Source organism: Onthophagus taurus, chromosome 1 (assembly GCF_036711975.1).
Source record: "Onthophagus taurus isolate NC chromosome 1, IU_Otau_3.0, whole genome shotgun sequence".
In the NCBI taxonomy this organism is placed as follows: domain Eukaryota; kingdom Metazoa; phylum Arthropoda; class Insecta; order Coleoptera; family Scarabaeidae; genus Onthophagus; species Onthophagus taurus.
Genome location: NC_091966.1, coordinates 36,356,045 through 36,378,180, shown reverse-complemented (window position 1 = coordinate 36,378,180; position 22,136 = coordinate 36,356,045). Strand labels below are relative to the sequence as shown.

Genomic DNA, 22,136 nt, shown 5'->3' with positions numbered 1-22,136 from the left:
CAGACTTTTATGTAAATAACTATTATGTTATTATATTGTTTTATTGGTATTTTCTTTAGAAACTGTTATGGCTATGGATACTTGCGGTGCTCAAGATGAATTGGATGTTTATGACGATTTGGAAGATGTTAAAGAAGAGTTACGAAATCAGCCAGGTAGTTCAGAAGGAAACGAACCTGATGGAGGATTCTTAAGAAGGCAAATGTGTCCCCCCAATATGCATTCATGGCTTTTTAGCAAATGTATGGTTTGCACTGTTTGTAAACAGTGTACTGGTTATTCTTCAGGATGTCATTCTTCAGCATTACCTGGCCGAATTCCTGGAACGTAAGAGAAGATTTAAAAAACAATTAACAATATTAACTTTTCTAATTTATTTTTAACAAAAAATGTATTTTTATAGTGAATGTGGTTGTGGTGAAGGAGCATCAGGTTGCGTTTTATGTGGATGTTGTAAAGAGTGCAGCCAGTTGCAGAGTATCGATAATAACTTGGAGGTGGCGACAAACGACGTGGTAGGTGGTGGTGCTAATAACGCGGGCGGGGTCGTACGGCTGGAGCTAATGTACAGGGAGAAAGCAAATGAGACGGCGCAGCCCCGCCACAGGGCCAGACTACAAGAGCAAGTTTGTATATCAACCGCACTTATTTGCTCGCTTTGCCTGTTACTATTTTAGAGTCTTGTGTAACTATCCTCTATTTTAAAGTAGATTTTATTAACGGACATGTGTTTATCTCAAATTTTCTTTTCCTATAAATCGATTTGAATTGTTCATAAAATTTGTGGATTAAATAAAAATTAAAGTTATTATTTACAGCTAAAAAGCCGATTGGTTGAGGCACAAAATAGGCGGAAAAACTTAGTAGGAGTTGGTGGTAAACAAATTATTAAAGGGAAAAGTATTAAAACCCCACCTTCCGTGAATTCATCGCCTAGTCATATTTCAAATTGTCCTATTAAAAGATCTAACGGCTTAGGTAAATGTTTTTGTTACACAAAAATAATTTTTAAACATTTCATATTATTTTAGCTAAAGAACATATTGGATCTGATGTTGAACGCGACACAACTCGAGTTGCTTCTTTAATACCCGCGAAGATTTGCATTCCTGATGAAATCCCAGCTGTTCAAGTCGCGTGTGGATTACATCATAGCGTGGTTCTTCTCCAAAATGGCAACGTTTACACTTTTGGATCTAATCAATACGGTCAATTAGGTTGTGGAGATATTTTAGCCAAAGCAAGTCTTCAATTAGTTAAATTACCATGTGCTGCAGCTCAAGTTGCAGCAGGAAGTAATCATACTATTATTTTAACAGTAAAAGGAGAAGTTTATACTTGTGGCGCACATCAGGTTTGTTTTCTTTTATGTATAAAGACTACCAATATTGCAACTGAATCACAATTTTTTTTTCTTATAGAAAGGTCAATTAGGTCGTATGCCACCACAAAACTCTATACATGATTCAACCCAACCTGGTGGTAGCACAAAACAATATCAAAATCCAAGATATCCTTGGTACGCAACACCAGCTCCAATTCCAAATATTGGACCAAGAACAAGTAGAAAAGCAACTTGGATAGGTGGTTCGGGTGATCAAACATTTATTAAAGTTGATGAGTGTTTGATAAGTGCTTCAAGTTTATCCTCATCAACGATCTTAGCGAATAAAGATACATTATTAATAACCCCAAAGTTTGATAAAGACACGAATAGATTTAAATGTTTAGCAATTCATAAACAAGATGGGGAATGTGTTGCGTTTAAAGGAAACGATCAAGTAAATTTTCGAAACAAATTAGTTTGTTTAGACGGGATTTATAATGTGCTTTGGGTGTATAATCCAAATGGAAATTTGATTGAGTTGTATAACGTTGGTGCCAAAGAATTGTTACAAAAAAATCTGATTGATCATAATGAATCAGAAAGAAATAAAATCCCATTGATTTTAACACCAGAATTATCTTTACCTCTAATTGCTGAGTGTCAAGTTACAAGAATACAAGCAGCTATAAATTTACTTTGTTGTTTGGATACTTTAACAACAAACGATTTATTATTTAATTATCGTAAAGATGAAGATGTTACTATGGGAAGTTATAACGTTTTTGGTAGAAACGATTACCAAGCTGTTAATAGATTTGAAAGTCATGGTGGTGGGTGGGGTTATTCAATACATAGCGTTGAAGCGATTCGGTTTATGGTTGACACTGATATCTTATTAGGAGGACTTGGATTGTTTGGGGGAAGAGGTGATTACACTGCTAAAATAAAACTGTTTGATTTGGGAGCTGAAGGCGGTGAACAAGAAGGTGATGGACAACTTATAGGAGAAAACGATGAGACTCCATATGATTGTGCACCTAGACAAAAATATCAAATGATGTTTGAACAACCAATACCATTACAAGCTCATCGGTGGTATGTTGCTTGGTGTCAAATAAATGGTCCAAGTAGCGATTGCGGATCATCAGGACAAACTATGGTCACAACAGAGGATCAAGTCGTTTTTTATTTTAAATCATCTAAAAAATCTAATAACGGAACTGATGTAAATGCTGGCCAAATACCGCAATTACTTTACAGGGTAATAACTCCAGAAATAAGACAACCCAACAAAAAATATCTCGGAATAAATGATAACCCGGTTACTTTAAGTCAAGAATTTTCTAAAACCGTTACCGTTGAATGTTTTCATAGTCTTCAATCTTTATTACAATGGGCATGGAATACTTTTAAACGCGGTATATCGGATGGTACACAACAAATGTACACTTTACTCGAATTAGAACGACTTGTTTATGTATGTAGGGCAAGTTTAAGACTTTTAACAACGTATACAATCGAGATTTATCCAAATAAAGTGTATCCAAAAAAAGAGATGCAAGAAACGAATCAACTAGCAGAATGTATCGCGGATGTTAGAACTTTATTAAGACAAATTATGTCCGATAATTTACCTTCAATATTACAAAATAAGAAATCCTCCAAAGCAAAAGGCAAAATAGATATGTCTTTGATTCTTATGAATAGTATTTTAGATGAGTGTCATGAAACTTTCGTAACATGTTTTCATGCATTTTACCCAACAGCTTATTTAAAATGGACGTGTTTATGTGATTTATTATTCGATATAGAACATGTGAGTTCATCAGAAAAAGAATTAATTGTTATAATTTTATGATATTTTAGGAATCAACAATGCCTACTGGTAGAAATAGCCAAAGATTACTCAGTGCACTTTTAAGAGCTTTATCAGGTCCTACGGTTCGTTTAAGAAGTACATTTCCATTACTTTCGACTTCAATTGGAAGAGAAAATATTCCACATAAAGAAATAAGTCCGTCGGATAATAATTTTCCGGCTTTAAATGTTTCGGAATCACATTATTATCCTCTACTTGTAGAACAAATGTCTTATAAAAGTCAAGTATGTATTTTTATTGCAGTAATTAATTTTTATTAGCTTTAGATAATGTAGGTCAAAGTTGTTATAGGTTATGTCATATCAGTTTAGCCATATTACGTTGTTTATAAGCGGCTCAATGGTCTAGGGGTATGATTCTCGCTTTGGGTGCGAGAGGTCCCGGTTGAGCCCAATTTTTTTTCTTTTTATTTATTAAAATAAAATAATTTATATTAATTTTATTTGATTTTAGCTGGATTTAAGTATGGGAGATTGTTTATCATGGAAAGATGTTTTAAATAGACTCTTAAATTTAATTAGCGAACCCATAAGAAAAGAATTACTGGATCAAAAATCTTCTTCTTTACCAAGTTTAACCAAAAATTGTTGTCATTTACTTGCAAGGGTCGTCTCTGAATTGGTTACACAATGTACCACGAATGATGTATGAATAATTTTTTTATGGTTTTAATTAAAATAATTTGTTTTAAAATTCCAGGACGATATTTATAGCGTTTATGGTCATACAGTTCATATGACACCACCTCGATTTACTAGAACGAATCAATCGAGAACTTGGAATACCGGAAATGGATCTCCTGAAGCGATTTGCTTACAAGTCGATCGATCTGGAATATCTATCGTTGGTATTGGAGTTTATGGAGGTGTTGGACATTACGAATGCGATTTAGAAATATTAGAAGATGTAATATTTTAGATATTAATATTTCTTTTGGGATTATTTTTTTTAAATTTTTAGCAAAACACTGTTGGTGTTACTGAAGGTGCTCATACTCATACCCAACGTTGGAATTGTATAGAATCAGTGAAACATTGCTTTGAAAGTACCGATTTCAACCCAGATATAGCAGAATTAAAATTCCATAGACCAGTTTCCATTAAGGAAAATGTTAAATATGCTATACGTTTAAAAAATCATGGTGGTAAAACGAATAATGGCGATGGTGGGTTGAGTTCTGTTAAAGGCTCGGATAATACTACATTTACTTTTTCAACATGCCCCTTGAGTTTTAATGGAACTACAGTTGCGCGTGGACAAATTCCTGTGATTTTATACCAAAGGTGATTATTTTTTATTTTAAATTATTTGTATGTTAATTGAAATTGAATAGTAATCCAGTTGAAACTGCCAGAGCTTCAAGTACTAAATTAGAAAAATTAGCCCGACAAGAAGCAATGTCCATGACAAAATCAATCGTTGACACATCATGTAATCTTCTTTCAATGGCAAGAGAAAAAGCTGATGAAGTCGCCTCTGTGGATATTCTCAGTAATACTTCAATCATTAAGATTTTATTACCACTAGTTATGACTCATATAAGTTCATTAGCTAATAATAATCCAAGAGTAAGTTTATATAAAATTTAGTTATTTATTAATTTCTTCTTTTATGAATTTTAGTGTGCTGTTGAAATTTTAAACTTAATACAAGAAATGTTACCCCACATCGCTGCGTTAAATTTAATAGCAGGAAGTACAATACCTGATTGTATGGGTTCAACAAATTTCGATCTTGATAATAACATAAACACTACAAGTCAGCATTATGCGTGCGTACAAAGCGAACACCCTTATAAACCAGCCACTGTCTCCAATTATCGGTAAAAAGTCGTGATAAAAATAATTATAACTATTATTTATTATAATATATGTTTAGCGTAAAATTCCCGGAAAGTGTAAAATGGATTGGAATTGAATTCGACCCAAATTGTTCAACAGTCCAACCAGAAGACACCCTCCAACTTTACGTTCCTTCCAACAACGACTTTTGTCTTGAAATAAAGGATTCGTCAGAAATGGTGACATCACCCTATTGGCCTGTAAGCCAAAAATTTTCGTCCGCGTGAGTAATATTAATTAAAAAAAATAAAAATGGATTGATTTTTATTAATTTATTAGAAATCCTTGGCCTCAAAATGCGCTTCTTCTACCCGGAAACGAAGTAATATTTTCTTTAAAAACTGCTTCAGATTATTTGAAGAAAAATGATGTTAGCGCTTATGGATTTAAAGCCATGGTTATTGGTTATGAATGGCCTGCGGTTATTAACTCAGAATTGAAACATTTGGAATCGGAATTGTCGTTTTTAGGGGGAATGTGTGCTGCTAATATGATTAAAAAAGATTTACAACTTCCAAATGTACCAGGTAAATGTATACAATTATTAGAGTTATTTGCTTTATAATTATTACATGGGAATTATAAATTATATATCTCTGTGGACATGACAGATTTTTTTGTCAAAAAGATAGTAATATATATTTTCTTATGTGTGTTATTGGCTACTAATATTATTACTAATATTATGTTAGTATATTTATGTTATTTTCTTAAATTATGTGACTATACTGTCATCATAAGGATGAGTGTGGCATCTACAGAAAATTATGAAATTCAGATTTTAACACGGTGGAACTCAGAAACAAACATTTTTCTCGATTTACTAATCACAATTTTTTTGCCGTATCTACAAACTTCTGTCAGATTGTAAGCTAAACTGATTGTGAGACAACCTTGCTTTAATAAAAAAAAACAGTCACCCACATCTGCACATAGATGCTGCTGTTATAGTATTACTATGATACATTAAGTCAGTATTGACTTGTAACAAAGCAATAAACAATATACATTGTTAATACTAATTCAAGAATTGATTCCAATAATAAAGACATAACAGATTTCTTTTTGTGCCTAGATCTACTGGATAAAACGTAACCTATTAAATTCATATCCGAAATTATTTTTAAATTTACCCACAGAATTGATAGTTCCAGAATCAAATAACATATTAGCTGCAGAGTCGAGCAAGATGTCAGATGCATAGTCAATACGTGCGCATGAATTGAATATTAAAAGTTATAAAATTGAATGTGTAAGGAGACGTAATGTGTAGTATGTGTAGAGTTGGCAATAATATGAGAAACACAGAAACCAATAAAAAAGTAATTTATTAAAGTTTAACAAATTGATGTTCATGCAAAAAATGTTTAAAGAATTTGATACTAGTGTAAATTGCTAACAATTCTCTATCGAATGTTGAATAATTTATTTGGCTTGAAGATAATTTTTGAGAAAAAATGCTAAAGGGTTGTGTTTTATTCTTTATAGTCCGTGATAAAACTGCTCCCATGCCTTTACTTGAGGCGTCTGGCGTCAGTGAAAGAGTAGCTTGTGGTGATGGATTTTGATAAAAGTTCTTTGGCTGTAGTGAAGGAACTGTCGTGATGATGTGTCTAGGAAGTGATTGATTTCAGTTTTTGTGAATAAAGCGTTTTTGATAAATGATGTAACGGAGCTAAAATGTTTGAGATGTTTGGCAAAAATCTGTGATAAAAATTTATCATTCCTAAGAATCGTTGTAATTGTTTAAGTGTGGTTGGTTTTGGAAATTCAGTTATGGCATTAACCTTAGATTGCGAAGGGCGAATGCCGTCTCTAGAAATATGATGACTTAGGAAATTTAAAGTTCTAACTTCAAAAACACATTTTGTTGATTGAATTTTGATATTACAAGAGCCTCTCAAACAACTGTTGTAAATGAAGTTAATGTTCTCCTTTATTGCGACTGGCTACTAGAATATCATCTATATATACAGAAAGGAAATCTAAGCCAGAATGAAATTCGTTTATAAACCTTTGAAAGGTTTGTTATTACGTAAATCGAAAGCCATTCTTGTGAATTCGAATAGACCAAACGGTGTAGTGAAACCGTTTTAGGAATATCGTCTTCTTCTACAGGAATTTGGTGATACGCTCTTACCAGATCTAATTTTGAAAAAATGTTGCAATTATCCAAATGTAAATTAAAAACCTGTATGTGCGAGAGAGGATAACGATCTGGTACAGTGATGTTGATATTTAATGAATTTTTTGAAGTGATAATAATAATTTTTCATATAGCAACATGTTTACTTGTTTATACATGTCGTGTGCAATAATATGGCATGAAGATCATTTAGACAGAAATAAAGAGGATATCATTAGTAACTTTTCTTATGTGGGAACTTTATTAGTCTCTAGCCCTTGTTGTTTTTTAATAATCTAATTATAACTATTCATATTGTACTTAATTATGTTATTCTCAATGGAAATGATAAAACATTGACTTTTCCGAATGCGCTAACATTAACTTCCGGTGCTAAATTTTCATAAACTAATATAATATTCAAGGACTTTACCCAAACTCGTTTAGTTATATAAATTTCGTTCTTATAATATTTCTTTGTTCCAGGTCATTCCAATGATATTGAAGCAGAAGAAGCTGCTGAAATCGCCGCCCAAAGGACGTTGACGAAACATGGTGCTTTACTCTCAAAAGGATTAGCTTTGAGTTCACCACCAACTGTTCTACAAGCTTTAGATGGAACACTTCCTTACAGGTAAGTTAAAAGTATATTATCCATTTTAATTTTCTCAAATTGTGTTGAATATATTTGCGACATTATGTGAACCGCAAGTTTAATGATTTGATTAATTTTGCTTCATATACATATACTGCATTGAAATTTGTATGCGTTAGGACCGAGTTGGGTCATTGTAAAATGAAATTTGACTATTCATGAGAAAACTTTGGAATTGGTATGTAAACTACATGTACAACCGCCACTAACATTTGAATTTCTATAATTGAAAAGTACACCAACAAAACAGTTCGTCATAGAATTTAAATTGCGAAATCTAGAAACATCTACTTTAATTACATTCTATTTACGTTCGGTTAAAATAAAAAAACAGTAAGAACATTAAAGCCTCACTTTATTATTATCTTTTTAACGTCTAGGAATACTGATGCTACAACACAGAAATAACATAATAAATAAAAATGTACAAGAGATCTACAACTTAACAAAATAATATCTACAAATCCGTAGTGAGCAAATCAGTTCGTTCTACAATAACATGTAATTCAGTTTCTCTATATGTTCTTCCATCCGGTACAATCATATTTAATTTTCCTGATTTATCGTTTTTTTCTTCTCCATATTTATCGCATCTATAAACCTTTTTAAAATAACACCATAATCCGGTGCCGATTAAAATCACTAATATTAATGCCGTACATAAAACGATGATTAACGTCGCGTTGCTAGCTAAGATGGAACAACTCGAGCCTTTGTATTCTTGGTAACTAGTCGGGGTGTCTTCGAAACAATAAATACTTTCCAATTGGTAGTCGTCTTCTAATTGAGTTATTCTCCTACAATCACACGGTTCTTGAGTAAATATGTTGTTGATCTTTAAATCGAATCCGGTGGTGTTTATTTTAAATGTTTTTGTTGTTATCTCGTTGAACATGACGTTATCTAATATAATCAGCTTTCGTACTGAAGTGTCGCGGAGGTTTAAGCTGATCCCGATAAAGGGACTATAAGTTGTGTTAAGAATGCAGCTTCGAAAAACAACATCGCCTCGAGTCATTATTCTAAAAGCTTCGCCGTCTAAATGGGAAAAATTACTATTGGTAACTTCAAATCTTTGTGGATTATCTATTATAAATGCTCCTGGGTGGACCGTTGTCATATTAGTATTGCTTATCATAAAATTGTCCCATACGATTAAATCCGAGAATGATCGACTGGGTAAATATTCAAATTTCGAATTATGAATATTTAAATTTTCAGTGGAAAATTTTTTAAACGCTGAAGGTTGCATGTTAATTATATGCGAATTGTAAAACGCTATGTTTTGACTTTGACTAATCGAAGAAAACGCAAATGGGGCTATATTTTCTATTTTAGTTTTGTCAAATTCTATCCTATTGATTTTACCCATAAAACTGTAACTGGCTATTTGTTTAATCGTTGTGTTTCTCACTATTACTTTTAACGAAGGAGTGTTTAAATCAATTGCCGCTGCATATCCTTCCCAATGAAAACATCTCTCATTTAAATTTAACTCGGAAATATCGCTTAATTCAATTTCTCGAAGGGTGCGCATTGTTTTAATTGAATTTTCACCAAATGTAACCACCGGACATTTTCTTATTCTTATGGCGTTAAGGTCGTGGTACAGAAACGAGTCTTCTTGAATTACCATTACCTAAAAAGACAATGTTATTAGATCTAAATGGGTGCTGATAACCATACTTTGTATCAATGTCAAATGCAACAAAAAGGTGCAACAATGAAATTACGAGTTACGCATATTTAGATACCTGCGTTGTATCATCTGAACATGTACATTCAAGGGCAGATCCCATTCCTCCTAACCATTGACATCCGAAAGACGGTTCGTCGTCGATCTGCTGCATCTTCGAATTGCCATCTCCCGACCCATAACCGTGAAGAATCGCTTCGCCGGTGGCGAAAAACAAAAGGAAAACTTCGACCGCAGCGAAGCCCGCACTCATTTCTCCCGTCGTAAGTCCATCTCTTTACCGAAACGTGTTCTATTCGTCCGAAACGGGTCTCATCTGAAAAACAGAGACAATACGATTTGAGTCGGCGTTAGATACCACTCACAGGTGACTCATAATCAACAGTGGTCGTGTTATCTTAAACCTTAGAACATCGACCTATATTAGTAATGTTATAGTTTCAAATTGCTTTTAAGTATTTTTAGATCATCCGAAAAGGAATGTACCATTATAAAGAAAAGTTCTTAAACTTTACACAATTAACTAAAAAAATTATCAAAAGTACAAAGGAGTTTAATTTGAATTTTAAATTTAAGTTTAAAATGTAAAGGTAAAAAGGTAAAATGAAAGGCAAAGGGGTAATCTACTAAAAGTCAAGAGATTTGCGTTTTAATTTAAACCGAACCTTTTCATCCGCCCTAAAAAGATTTTTTCCTATACTTCATAAAGGCTCAAAATAATTTACATACTTATCCCCTTTTTGTATTAAAAGAAAAGCTTTAGAAATGATTAATTTTAAATATGCTATGGGTTTCTTTTAATATGTCATCACCGTATTAAGATGTGATGTCAATCTTTTTTCTAAATTTCCAAATTCATAAATCATTACGAATGAATCATATATTTCAAAATATGCAAAAAAAAAATCTATTTTATTTTTATAAATTACCCTCCACCTTAAAAGAAAAAATGAGATAATCCTATCTTTTAAAGTGCTGATCCGCACACTTTGAAACTTTGCCAAAACTCTTCCTTGCCAAAAAGTCTCATTAAATTTTTACGAGAAAAAAGGGCTATAAACACTTCATACCGTTTTTGTGAATACAAACTTTCTTTATCTTATCTCCCCATTTTAGATAATATTTGATCGTAAGTTATTGTTGTCATACCTTATTCTTTTAAGTCCGTTATTAATTACATTTTCTTTTAGGTATATTCAAACTTTTTATTTTTTAATTTTCACTCAACACTTCAAATACAACTTTGAAAATTTGTTCCGAACGACAATCGTTGAGACCGTTCTTATCACCTCGACGCTGAGAACTAAAGCACACGACACAGTCAAGGATTTTGTTAATATCCTAAGGTGCACACTCAGCAAACGTGCGCACTGGTCAAACGCTGTCCAACAAAATTTATATTCATAACTTGCTGTGTTTAAAACGACTTGCTTTTTACAAAATCCGCTGATGATTCCAGTCTTTATCTCTTTTATCGGACCGATTAAACAAATTCTATGTGCGCAATGGGTTACAAATGGACGCGTTTTACTCCGTTTTATCGACTGACACAATAATATACACGGCAATGAGTCAACTTTTATTTGATAAAATGAAATATTTCTAAACTCTGTGGTTTTGAAAGGTTTTTTTTATTAAAAAAATTATTTTAACAATTTACACAACTGTGGATTTTCATCAAAAAATAGGTCAGATACAAATCGTAAAATTCTTTCGTGGTCGATGACTAAAAAACTTACGTCCGTCGTTAGGAAATGTTGTTGATTGAAAATGATTGTTATAGTAGCGAGGTGAACTTGAAATTATTTAAACGACAAGGTTCTATTCATCGCTCTGATATTTTACGACAATTTGAGGCGGTTTATGTGGGCACATCACCGTTCGCCGCGCAGTCTTGTTTGCATACCATTTTCTCACTTCCAAGCATCTGACTTTGTTTGTTGATGTACCTTTACAAACATACGTATATAGTTTCCTTTTTTTAAACAACGTTGTTCCATTCAGTCTGTTAAGGTGCAAGTTTTAAACCTATTTTTAGGCAAGAAGACAGTATCCAGTGTTTTTGCCTTGTCTAACTTATTAGATGAATCATCCTCAGCGCACCAAAAATAACTATTATAACATTTCAAATAATAACAAACTTTTTTGCTTCATAAAAAAACAGTCTGCCTAGCACCATTAAAAAACGCATTAAATTTTGTAGGCTGTTTGCGATTTATTTATTATTAGTCATAGTGACTGAATTTTATAATATATCTTTTGAAATTGTTTTAAAACTCTTAAATCAAAGGAGATAGTTTAAGATCTTCTTTGTTTTTTTTTTATTTTTTATCAAATTGGTGTGACTAATGTTTTAGATTATTAGTAAAAATTAGTGTTGTAATTTTCTACTTTTTCCGATTATATGTGACGACTAACAGAGATTCTGGAGATTCCTGCACAATATCCGATTATGCAAAACCACATAATAAAGTAAAACTCGAACGCGCTTTGTCTTGCGCTTCAATAAATGATGAGAAGTGACTAAGAAAAGAGAAACAAAAAAAATAGCACTCGAATCAGGAAACAGCGTTGATTTTCATTCCCTTAAATTGACGCTATTAGGAACAAGGTTATGAAAACAGATTGCACCACGTCAAAGAAGCTGATAGAGTTTGTTTGATTCTGTGGTAAACCGCTAATCTATCGCTACTGCTTTTTAACGCTGGTTGGGTTGAATAGATCGGTGAGGTGTTCTTACTGTTGCTATAAACGCCAAAGACACTTTTTACAAGTTTGGAACAACAGATTAAGATGTGAAGTTAGAGAAAAAAGAGTCACTATGATTCTTTGAGGTTGCTCAAAAAATTCCGGGACATCGAGGCTATTAAGGGATAGACAACCTGGGTTTCTGGTTTTTACAAATGAACTTGAATGAACTGAACTGTATAATTGAGACAGCTTTTAGAACTTAAACATAAATTCCAGAATTCATAGAAACAATTCTTATTTAATGGCGTGACAGAGAAGTGGAACTAGATTGTGCAAATACAAAATCTAAAAACACAAGTTTATGGTTGCATTATTCCAGAACTCAGTCATAAATTCTTCTGTAAACCTAGGATCGCTTAAGTAAGTACCAAGTGATTATAAGATTCCAGAACTCAGAATCACAGATAAGTCAACAACAGAAGATGTTACCAGATTGGTCATGAGCTCCCCGAATTCTGGAACTCACGTTCATATCAGAACTCAAGTCTATGATTGAGTGATTTTTGCAGCTGTTCCTGCAAATTCTTGACGTACAGTTTGAGTCGCAATGTTAAAAAATTTCAAAACTAATTTTCGATGTATGGATCATAGGTCGCGAATGTGTGAAATATTAACTGAGAATAATAGTGGCACAAAGAACATTTCGTACTCATTCCAATGTCTGCTCATTCCGATCATCCCAACATAATGAAGAAATAAATTAACTTTAAAAGTAGATTGCCTTCCACGAACATCAAGGATGGCAGAAAGGCTACGGGGTTGCGAATAGTTTTGATCATCAGTCCTAGACGGTTCAACTCGACAGTATGTTGTATTATACATAAGACATGAGAAAATTAAAAATGTTTTGAAAACGAACCTCAAATTTCATCCGTAATCGATATTGTAAGACGAACATAAGTGTATTCACTATGAATCTGATGCTTTCATTTTCATGAGCAACGATGCTCATTCGTATTTCAAACTTTGAAAACTTGAGTTAGCTTCATGACAGAGCTGTATCATTGGCTTCTTCTTTCTGCGAAAGGGTAGAGGAAGTCATATAGATTTCAACAAAATGAGACTCTTCACACAATAAGATTCTCAATTAACGGGGATTTTAGAATTCAACCATAATTTTCTTGGAATAACCTTGGTGACTTGAGCAGTTAGTAGCTAGATATTCAAACTTCTGAATCTGGAGGATCATTGCCTACTCGATGTAAGCTCACCAAAACAGTTAATTTTTGCATTCCACTGATCAACCCACTGCTGGTGACAATTTCGCTACCCAAAGCCTAAAATCAGGAAACGATTCGACCTCGCTGATTAAATTTGTCAGTGAATAACTTTTAAGTTGTTTGTTTTAATGTTTAGTTAGTCACAATTATTTGGATTATTTGTTTAAAAATAGAAGCAAATTTAAAAAATTCTTCATGAGACTGGAAGAAATTATTTCATAGCAATTAAAATATGTATAAAGAACTTGAACCAAAACTGATAAGAATAACCTATTAATATTGATTTCCGTTTATCACATAATTACCTTGACTCACAATTAGCGACATACCAGAAACGTCTAAAATTATTGCATTAAATGAACATCAAAATAAAGTTGAAGAAGATAGGATATATATAATGATATAATATATTAATTCTTCTCACGTTTTAATGTCTTTATGAAGATTGCATACCAAGTCAATATTTCGCCGCCCCATCAATTTGTTTTTTTTTTATACGACATACAAAAAACTGTCGAAGTACAAACCAATAAACGTCAAAATGACGAACGCATTGGCTAACAGGAGCGAATCGCATGATTAATTTGCACTAGAAATACATGATAGTAGTTTACATGGTAACCAACTTGTGTGATTAAACGCTTCGTGCTGTATATGCTCTAGGCAAATGGTACCTTAATATTTGTGGGTGTTAATCATAAAAATGGTTCGTAGCGATTGTGGTGTTTATATTTATTTAGATAGAGTTATAAGCTCCCAAGACTCACGACAAAAAATCCCCATATGTGTCAATATATTGGGGCTGCAGATGGGATCATCAACTGGCGACGCGTTTGTTTGCTCTTTTGGATACGCAGCGGTCTGGAACACGTGTATTTCCACCCGATCAGGCGTTTTATTTGCTTTTTCTTCACCACCGTCGGATGTGTACTCAATTAAAATGCTGGGAAAAATATCACGAACGTCATAATATTTATAGGTATAACAAATATTCAAATAAAGACAATCTTTTTTGTTTTTAAAAGAATTTCATGTACATATTTTGATCATATTTTTAATTTGCAGTTTATTTTTTTCTGATTATTTGCGTATCTGTAGCATTGAACTGCTTCGAAATACAGAATTGCGAATAAACCCTAATAGAGCGTGCCAACTACAACGAGATTATGATCAGGAAGGCGTAAACTACGCCCGAAGCCCATATTCCATATCCATAGAGTCACGTTCGGAGCATCGAATTACGTCGGCAAATGGAGGGGTATTTTCAAGCGGAAACGCACGCCGCCGATAAAAGCTAATAGTCCCCATTCGAATTAAAATACCTCACCACTTGAAATCGAAAATTGCAATATCATTCTTAATACTAATTTAAATCGTCTAGATTAATTGAATAAAAACTCACCAACACGATACAATTAAACGTTGTAAATAACTTAAAAAGGAATGAACAAGAATGCAATATAAAACAATACCGGGTTGGGTATAATATATAAAAGAATAATGGTACTGTTAGAAGAATCTTTGCTCTCATCTGATCAATGGGAAAACAAACGCGAGCGGGCGATTGTTCTTGAAGTAGGCGTGTCGTAGATCAAAGAGGCCGCGTACAGTTTGCGCAACTAGCGTTTCTTCAGAGTAAATATTTGCCGGTCATTACTCGAAACGAACGTTTTAGATAATCATCCGTACGTATGCCAGACCACAACTCATGTAAAATTGATATATTATTACTCGGCAAGGTCAAAATTGCTTCGTTAAATTCGCGTGGAAAAAAATGTGTTAACTTGTATGTTAGTACTCTTAAGTCAAGGTTAATCAAATTGAATAAACAATTTATATAACGATCTACATATTAATATTTGCTCACTGGTTAAAGTTCATCTATAAAGATTATAAAAAATTTGTACTTTTTAAATTCTTTTTGTTAAATTTTTTTTCTTGGAAGAAATAGATTATTTATTGACCAAGATCGTATTTGCAAATTCTTATTTATCTCGCTGTCGAAACGTGCAATGTTTTATTCATCCATGATACAACCCGTAATCGGATCTAATCATCGCCGTTCGGTTAACGCGCGCAGTTTGCGATTTACAAAGCGACCTACAGAAAACGGCATTGTCGACGCGCGTAAAGTTCTAAATATAGGAGTTATGCGATTTAGATATGCGTCGAGAAAATAAAATGTCAAACGTGCGCTGAGGAACAATGGGCTTTAGAAGTTTTTTGTTTGAAAGAACTTTTAAGAACCAGCGCGGTAAAGCAAAAAGAATTTATTATCTATGTACCTCGTTAGAACGGGTAAAATATTATCATATCATATTATTAATATTATCAATTTAATACATCAGTATATTTAAATATAAATGTTTGCGCTTATAGATAGAATCCACCTCGGGTTATTTCCCAAGTTGCTCTATTCAGTCTATTCCATGTTCTTAGATAAACTTCGGGGTATTCCCCGAGTTATCTATACGATGAAGTTCTAGTTTTAATTGTTATTCAGCGTTAGGTTGTTGTAGTTTTATTTGTTGTTTAGTGCTAGATTGTTGTATGTTTTTATTGAAATAGAACTAACTCTAGACTTAGAACTAGAATCATTCGGGTTTAGCCGTCTTAAGAGACGTGCGGCTAAACCCGAATGATTCTAGTTCTGGGTCTAGTGTTAGTTCTAATTTTATTTGTTGTTTAGTGCTAGAATGTTGTATGTTTTTATTGAACTAGAACTAATTCTAGAATTGGAACTAGAATTAATCGGGTTTAGCCGTCTTAAGAGACGTGCGGCTAAACCTGAATGATTCTAGTTCTGGGTCTAGTGTTAGTTCTAGTTTTATTTGTTGTTTAGTGCTAGAGTGTTGTATGTTTTTATTGGACTAGAACTAACTCTAGACTTAGAACTAGAATCATTCGGGTTTAGCCGTCTTAAGAGACGTGCGGCTAAACCCGAATGATTCTAGTTCAGGTGTAGTATTAGTTCTAATGCTAGTGTTAGTTTTAGTTGTTATTCAACGTTAGATTGTCGTATACTTTTCATTGAGCTAAAACTAAAACTAAAACTTGACCTAGAAGTAGAAGTCTGAAGACGCACGGCTAAACCCGAAGCTTTTTACTTCAAGGTTTAGTGTTAGTTCTAGTTTTAGTTGTTATTCAGTGCTAGAGTGTTGTTATTGCTAAAGAATATTGTTAAATAAAGAACGCAACGGAAGCAAGCCGAATTTGTGTGTACTATTAAATTTATTCAAACACTTTAAAGTACAAATCAACAAATTTTCATATAAAGGACATTTGGCTATAACGGACACTCCCTTCCTTGTATTAATCCATTATATCAAGGTTTTACTGTACTCAAAATACACCACAAACTGTAGTATTATTATTTGTTTAGAAGTGGTGTGTGCTTAGATGTAATAAACTGAGGTGTATTTTCGTGAAAGAGAAGTGGAGATGAATTTAGGACAAGGCTACAATATTTAACATAATTGGACCTTTTTGAAGTAATTTATTGTAGCAAGATACACTAAAAGTTTTGAAATTGTATTTAAGGCCATTATGTTAAAACTTTTACCTGAACTGCACGAATTCTACCTTAACTTTAAGTACTTTCTCTAAATTCTAATAGACCGTTGAAATAAGCTTCTTAGAAAATAAAGATTTGCTACCGGCCGTAAAGTCTGCATTGTGTACTGTTAAAACGATTCGATTCGTATGCAAGCACATTAAGGGACATTGCTTTTAGTGAACTCTAGAATGTTTATAGATACTATAAAATGCATTCGAAACAGCAAATAACAATTAATTAAATTAAATTGGTGAATTTATTTCCGATTTCTTACATTTCCATAAAGATTAACCATTTCAAAACACATAAAGCGACTGAAATATCATGAATATTTTGTTTGCTGTTTCTATAAACACTTGCAATTACTTTTTGTATTCTCAAAACATTACCATTTGAAATTTAATTAAGTTTAGTTCGAATTGTTTATTTTCAATTTTGTTTTTAATTAATTTCATTTGTGGTGATATACATTAAGGAGATAACTACAGCGTCAAGCAAAAATTAATTTAAATTGCCTTTTACGATCCGAAATGTAATCACTTTTCGTCTTGGCTATTCTTAGGCTTTAATTGAGGTTTTTAAATTTTATACAGCGAATGGACAAATTCTGTTAAATCACGCGGTCGTAAATCACTTTTAACAACGTCAAGTCTAATAACAATTAACAATCACTTTTTTTAATTAATGACGAAGATGTAAAATAGTATTTTTAAACAAAAATAAAAAGAAACAAATAATAATTATACCAATGACACGTGATAACATGCAGATTAGATAAGTTTAAATTAAAAAAATCTTGTTAATAACGCTTTGTATCTTAATAATAATTACATATAATTGTAAATTATCTTACCTTTATAAGTTAAGATACTTTAATTGTAACAAATCACTTTCAGATATCAATTATAATTTTGAAATAGCTGGCGCGTTAAAGAAACAATTGGTGAAGGACCACAACGACACTCATGGCACACTGCGTATAGACGTCTGGCGTCTGGTCGCGTTTTAGCGCACTGTTTTGACGCTGGGTTTCCTTGGCAACGCTTCTATCGCGATCGAAGCGCACTCTCTTGGACGACGTTGGCCACGTTAACCACACAAGTAACATAAACGACCTACCACAATGCATTATAGTGAAAATCAAAAGTATTTGACCATTAATTGAATGAATTTGTTGCTAAAAAATGTTATGCTTAGAATTACATATAAAATTATTATTATCATGAATTATTCAGTTGATAATGAATTTTATTCAAGCAAAATGGTGCGTTTATATATTTGTTACATGCAAATTATGTCTCAAATCTCTGAACATGGAAATAGAGAGAAATGTATTGAAACGAGAAGGAAATATACAATGTATTTGCGATAGAATGAGATAACGTCCTGCGGAACGAAGTAGTGCTGCCTGATGTCAATAAATTGATGTTTATAAGTTCTTCTTCTAAGTTCGATGTCTCACTTCAAACTTGTTTCTGAAGAACGTTGCAATCCGAAACGATAAACACTTTTTCAAAAGACGCATGGCTTAACCCGTAGTGTTAGTTCTAGTTTTAATTTAATTAACACCGGTCATGAAAGCCTGCCTACTTATAAATTGATAACACTGTGCTACAAGATTTTTGTACAGTTGATGAGTTAAGTATTTTTAGTTAATTTTGGGTTGCTGATTTCAAAAATGCCTACCATTTTTAGAAACACGTCACGTTTTTTTTTTATTCAGCTAGATCTCTTCACCTTATATCAAGGTGCCAAATATCAAATTCATTGCATCTATAGTTTCTCTATAAAATCCTAAGTCTCGCAGCCGTGAGCAACCTGAATAAAAAAAACTAAAACCAAAAAACCAAAATTAACTAAAAACACTCAACTGAACACAAAAAAAGGTTAACAGCACAGTGTAATTATTAGACATCTGTGTATAAATATTGAAAAGGGAGATATTTATGGTGAGCAGAATTAAAATTAAATTCCAATAATAAAGTGTCAAAATAATCCATATCACATCTATCAAGTGATAACAACTGGAAAAAAATCGTAAGGGAAAATGTGTGAAAAACCACACATTACAAAAACCTTACTGCCATTTTATCATATAATAAAACAAGAAAGTATTTCGATGTATCTTGCCAAGTGTCATCCTTTTATAGCAGCTTAAAAAAGTCTAAAATGGCACAAAAATGTTATTTTGAAGTAATGCTATGAACATGTGTTGTGAATATTCGGATAATTTACCTCCACAGTAATAACAGTAACAGAAAAATGATAAAATGATCATTTTTACGACAAAAAATAATAAATAACATGTTAATTGTAGGACATGAAAGGACCAAGTTAGATGTAGACGATAATGTAAATGATGATTCCAAAGGTAACATGAAACAATCAAATAATGCCGAAACAGCGTCCATATTATAAACAATTACGATGATACAGCTAGAAAATGGAGGGGAAGAAGTAGCAAAGAAGTAAAACGCAAGTGGTCAAAGTTTTCACATTTTGTGAAAACTGTGATGGACGGCGAATAATGCGCATCCTTTGCTTCAATAGATTTCCTATTTTTTGTTTAATGCATACTAATGTATTTATTTTATAAACTTTAATGTACAACACATTTATCTTGCATAACTATATTACTATGCTTAGAACTGATAAAATCTTATGCAGACATAGATTAACCTTTTCTGACATAGTGTACGTTACAAGCAAGGCTGTCTGCAATCTTTGTGGTATAAAGTGCTTATAAAATTCACTGTAACACCTTAGTAGTTGTATAAGTATTCGTAAACTATCTTTTTGGCTGTTAGTAATCCTCAACTTTGTCTAAGCACCTTATGAACTTCTTGTGTCTTGTATGCGATATGTCGACTACGTAGCAGTAGGTCTCCTGTGGAAATCCTCCTAAAAAAAATGAGGCTTTTTTATCCAACCCGGCTGTGAGCTACAGAAAAGCCACTTAAAACAGGTTATCGATAGATGGGAGGTCTTAAAGGTAGCCTTACGCTGGAAAGAACTTCCAGGTCACAGACAGGCGAAGAGTATAGGTTTTATATCTCAGCAACGGAGACATTCAGGGTTGCTCTCAGGCTTCCTGACCAGCCCTGCGCCCCTAAAATACTATCTGTTCCACATTGGACAAGCTGAGGATCAAACTTGTCGACTTTGCAATAATTTACGAACATTTACTGTGTGAATGCGTCGCGAGAGGCCTCTTAAGACATAAAATTTTCAATAAGGTTCGCCTGACCCCTATCGACATAAAGGAACAGAATCTTGGAGCAATACTAAGGTTCATCAAGGACCTACATTTGCCCTAAACGTTTGGAGGGCTTCGGTTACAATAGATTTTAGAGTCCCTCAGCCCGGCAGCAATAATAATAATTATAAATAAATAAATGATGTTTTTCTGACTAGCTGCTGGAAGGTAGCAGCTGTAGTATTACCATTAGCATAATCCCATCACAATTGTGATACATTAGTAACAGTAATAGTGTTGTCTTCAATATGATAGATATAAGAACATTTTTCCATGGAGATGGTTTGTGCTTAGTGCTAAGCTTAGTTATACCTCAACCATACCCATCCTAACCATCCTAATATCTCTTCAGGACAATACTTACAAGTTTCAATACTGCGCTTAGGTTATTAATTTCTTCAAAGGTTTTGATGTGCTTTATCATGAAAGTCTCTTTATAATTTTTCACTTCATTGGGTCGTCAAATTCCTCGATATACTTCTTTAAAAGTATCTACGATAGTGTTGTAGCTGATCTTAAAATTTTAGTATTCCAGGAACATTTTTTTTTTGTGTAAGAAGATTTGTTTGCTGTGATGATTTTTGTATTCATTTTTATTTTGTTTACAGCAATTTAGTTTGCATTGATTCTACGTTTTGTCTTAAAAATAAATCATTATTAGTTAATCAAGCTCTTGTGATGAAAAACAAAGTATTTGCGTACAAGGCTTGGCATGAAAATTGGTTGAATTTGCGTAAGTTCATTTGTTTATTATTGTGTTCAAAGACCTAAGACTTTGTCTAACGTAAATATTTCTATCAGAAAAGATATTATCGTGTTGATAGATAGATTTATTACCAGAAAATATCGTGATCTAATTATTAGAAGTATTTTGTTAAAAATGTTTTGATTTTCACTGTACTTGGTATACATTTAAAGTTTCTTATTCGTCCCTTTGGTTTTCTTTTATCGACCAAAGGCGAACTAGGGCATTTTAATGGCCACCCAAGGCACACCGGGTACGCAGGAGGAGAGTTTTTAATCGGCCCCATCTCAAATTGGCCCAGGAACGTTGCACAAATAAGCGGTCGACTTAATTTTATTGTGGAAAACGCGAGGTTTATTCGTTGTACGCTCGTAAATACAAAACGTTTCCTGGAGCTTCTGAACCGGTTGCAGGATTATGGGACCTGTGGCGCCACGGGGCTGTTTATTTTCGGAATTATTATTACCTTTTTCTCAAAAGTAATGGTAGTCCAGTTTAAGACCAACTTGAAATATGTAGAGATTTAATTTTTTTACACATTTATTATACAACTTTTTAGTCAACCTTAAAGAAAATTACAATACTACAACTAACTGACCTTAATAAGTTGCTGAACCCAATTTCTTAACTGATAGATAGCACTTTAAATAACTGACAAGAACGTTCACGCTCAAAAACGTCTGGGGAAATGATCGTAAAGAAGGGACGTCTTATTTCATCGGGTTAAATTAATTTAAATCAACTAAATTAACTTTATTAAGTAGAATAATTTAATTATAACTTCCTTTTACGAATTAAAACCTTTTTTTAATTTAAATTAGTGAATTTCAAAAATTTATATATTCAAATGAAACATGAATGTTACTACAACTTTGTTACTAATATATCTAAATTATTTCGAATTGGCATAATTATGTTCGGGTCCACTTCATCACTGATTTCCATTTCCTGCACCATCTCGTTGTGTTCTCGTTCGTCTGGGTTTAACGAGTGAATGGTAACGTCCATAATTGACAAATTAATGGTAGTTAGTCAGTCGACCCGAACTTGTGCACCGTCGACATACTTGTTCTTTTTGTCTCATA

At 32.9% G+C, this 22,136-nt stretch overlaps 2 protein-coding genes across 7 annotated transcripts in view; one reads left to right on the top strand and one right to left on the bottom strand.

Annotated features, from left to right (window-relative positions):
- Window positions 1-22,136, top strand: part of LOC111421061 (MYC binding protein highwire) — a 59,958-nt gene that overhangs the window by 2,445 nt on the left and 35,377 nt on the right. For 2 of the 4 annotated variants that reach the window (XM_023054179.2, XM_023054178.2), the window contains exons 7-20: window positions 60-327; window positions 404-626; window positions 819-978; window positions 1,032-1,354; window positions 1,422-3,143; window positions 3,194-3,430; window positions 3,660-3,851; window positions 3,906-4,112; window positions 4,167-4,489; window positions 4,540-4,774; window positions 4,829-5,028; window positions 5,085-5,270; window positions 5,327-5,574; window positions 7,659-7,806. In XM_023054179.2, the coding sequence (XP_022909947.2) occupies window positions 60-327; window positions 404-626; window positions 819-978; window positions 1,032-1,354; window positions 1,422-3,143; window positions 3,194-3,430; window positions 3,660-3,851; window positions 3,906-4,112; window positions 4,167-4,489; window positions 4,540-4,774; window positions 4,829-5,028; window positions 5,085-5,270; window positions 5,327-5,574; window positions 7,659-7,806 (4,672 nt within the window). The remainder of the gene's footprint in view (window positions 1-59; window positions 328-403; window positions 627-818; window positions 979-1,031; window positions 1,355-1,421; window positions 3,144-3,193; window positions 3,431-3,659; window positions 3,852-3,905; window positions 4,113-4,166; window positions 4,490-4,539; window positions 4,775-4,828; window positions 5,029-5,084; window positions 5,271-5,326; window positions 5,575-7,658; window positions 7,807-22,136) is intronic. The other 2 variants (XM_023054181.2, XM_023054180.2) reach the window with 2 other exon arrangements.
- On the bottom strand, window positions 8,166-21,724 carry LOC111421063 (uncharacterized). Of its 3 annotated transcripts, none has more exons than XM_023054185.2 (3): window positions 21,650-21,724; window positions 9,582-9,839; window positions 8,166-9,466 (listed from the first exon to the last, which is right to left on the bottom strand). In XM_023054185.2, the coding sequence occupies exons 2-3, from the start codon at window positions 9,774-9,776 to the stop codon at window positions 8,285-8,287; spliced, it is 1,377 nt and encodes a 458-aa protein (XP_022909953.2). In that variant the 5' UTR covers window positions 9,777-9,839; window positions 21,650-21,724; the 3' UTR covers window positions 8,166-8,284. The 3 variants fall into 3 exon arrangements, with proteins under 3 accessions (XP_022909953.2, XP_022909951.2, XP_022909952.2); XM_023054183.2 differs by lacking the exon at window positions 21,650-21,724 and adding an exon at window positions 17,904-18,053; XM_023054184.2 differs by lacking the exon at window positions 21,650-21,724 and adding an exon at window positions 10,673-10,994.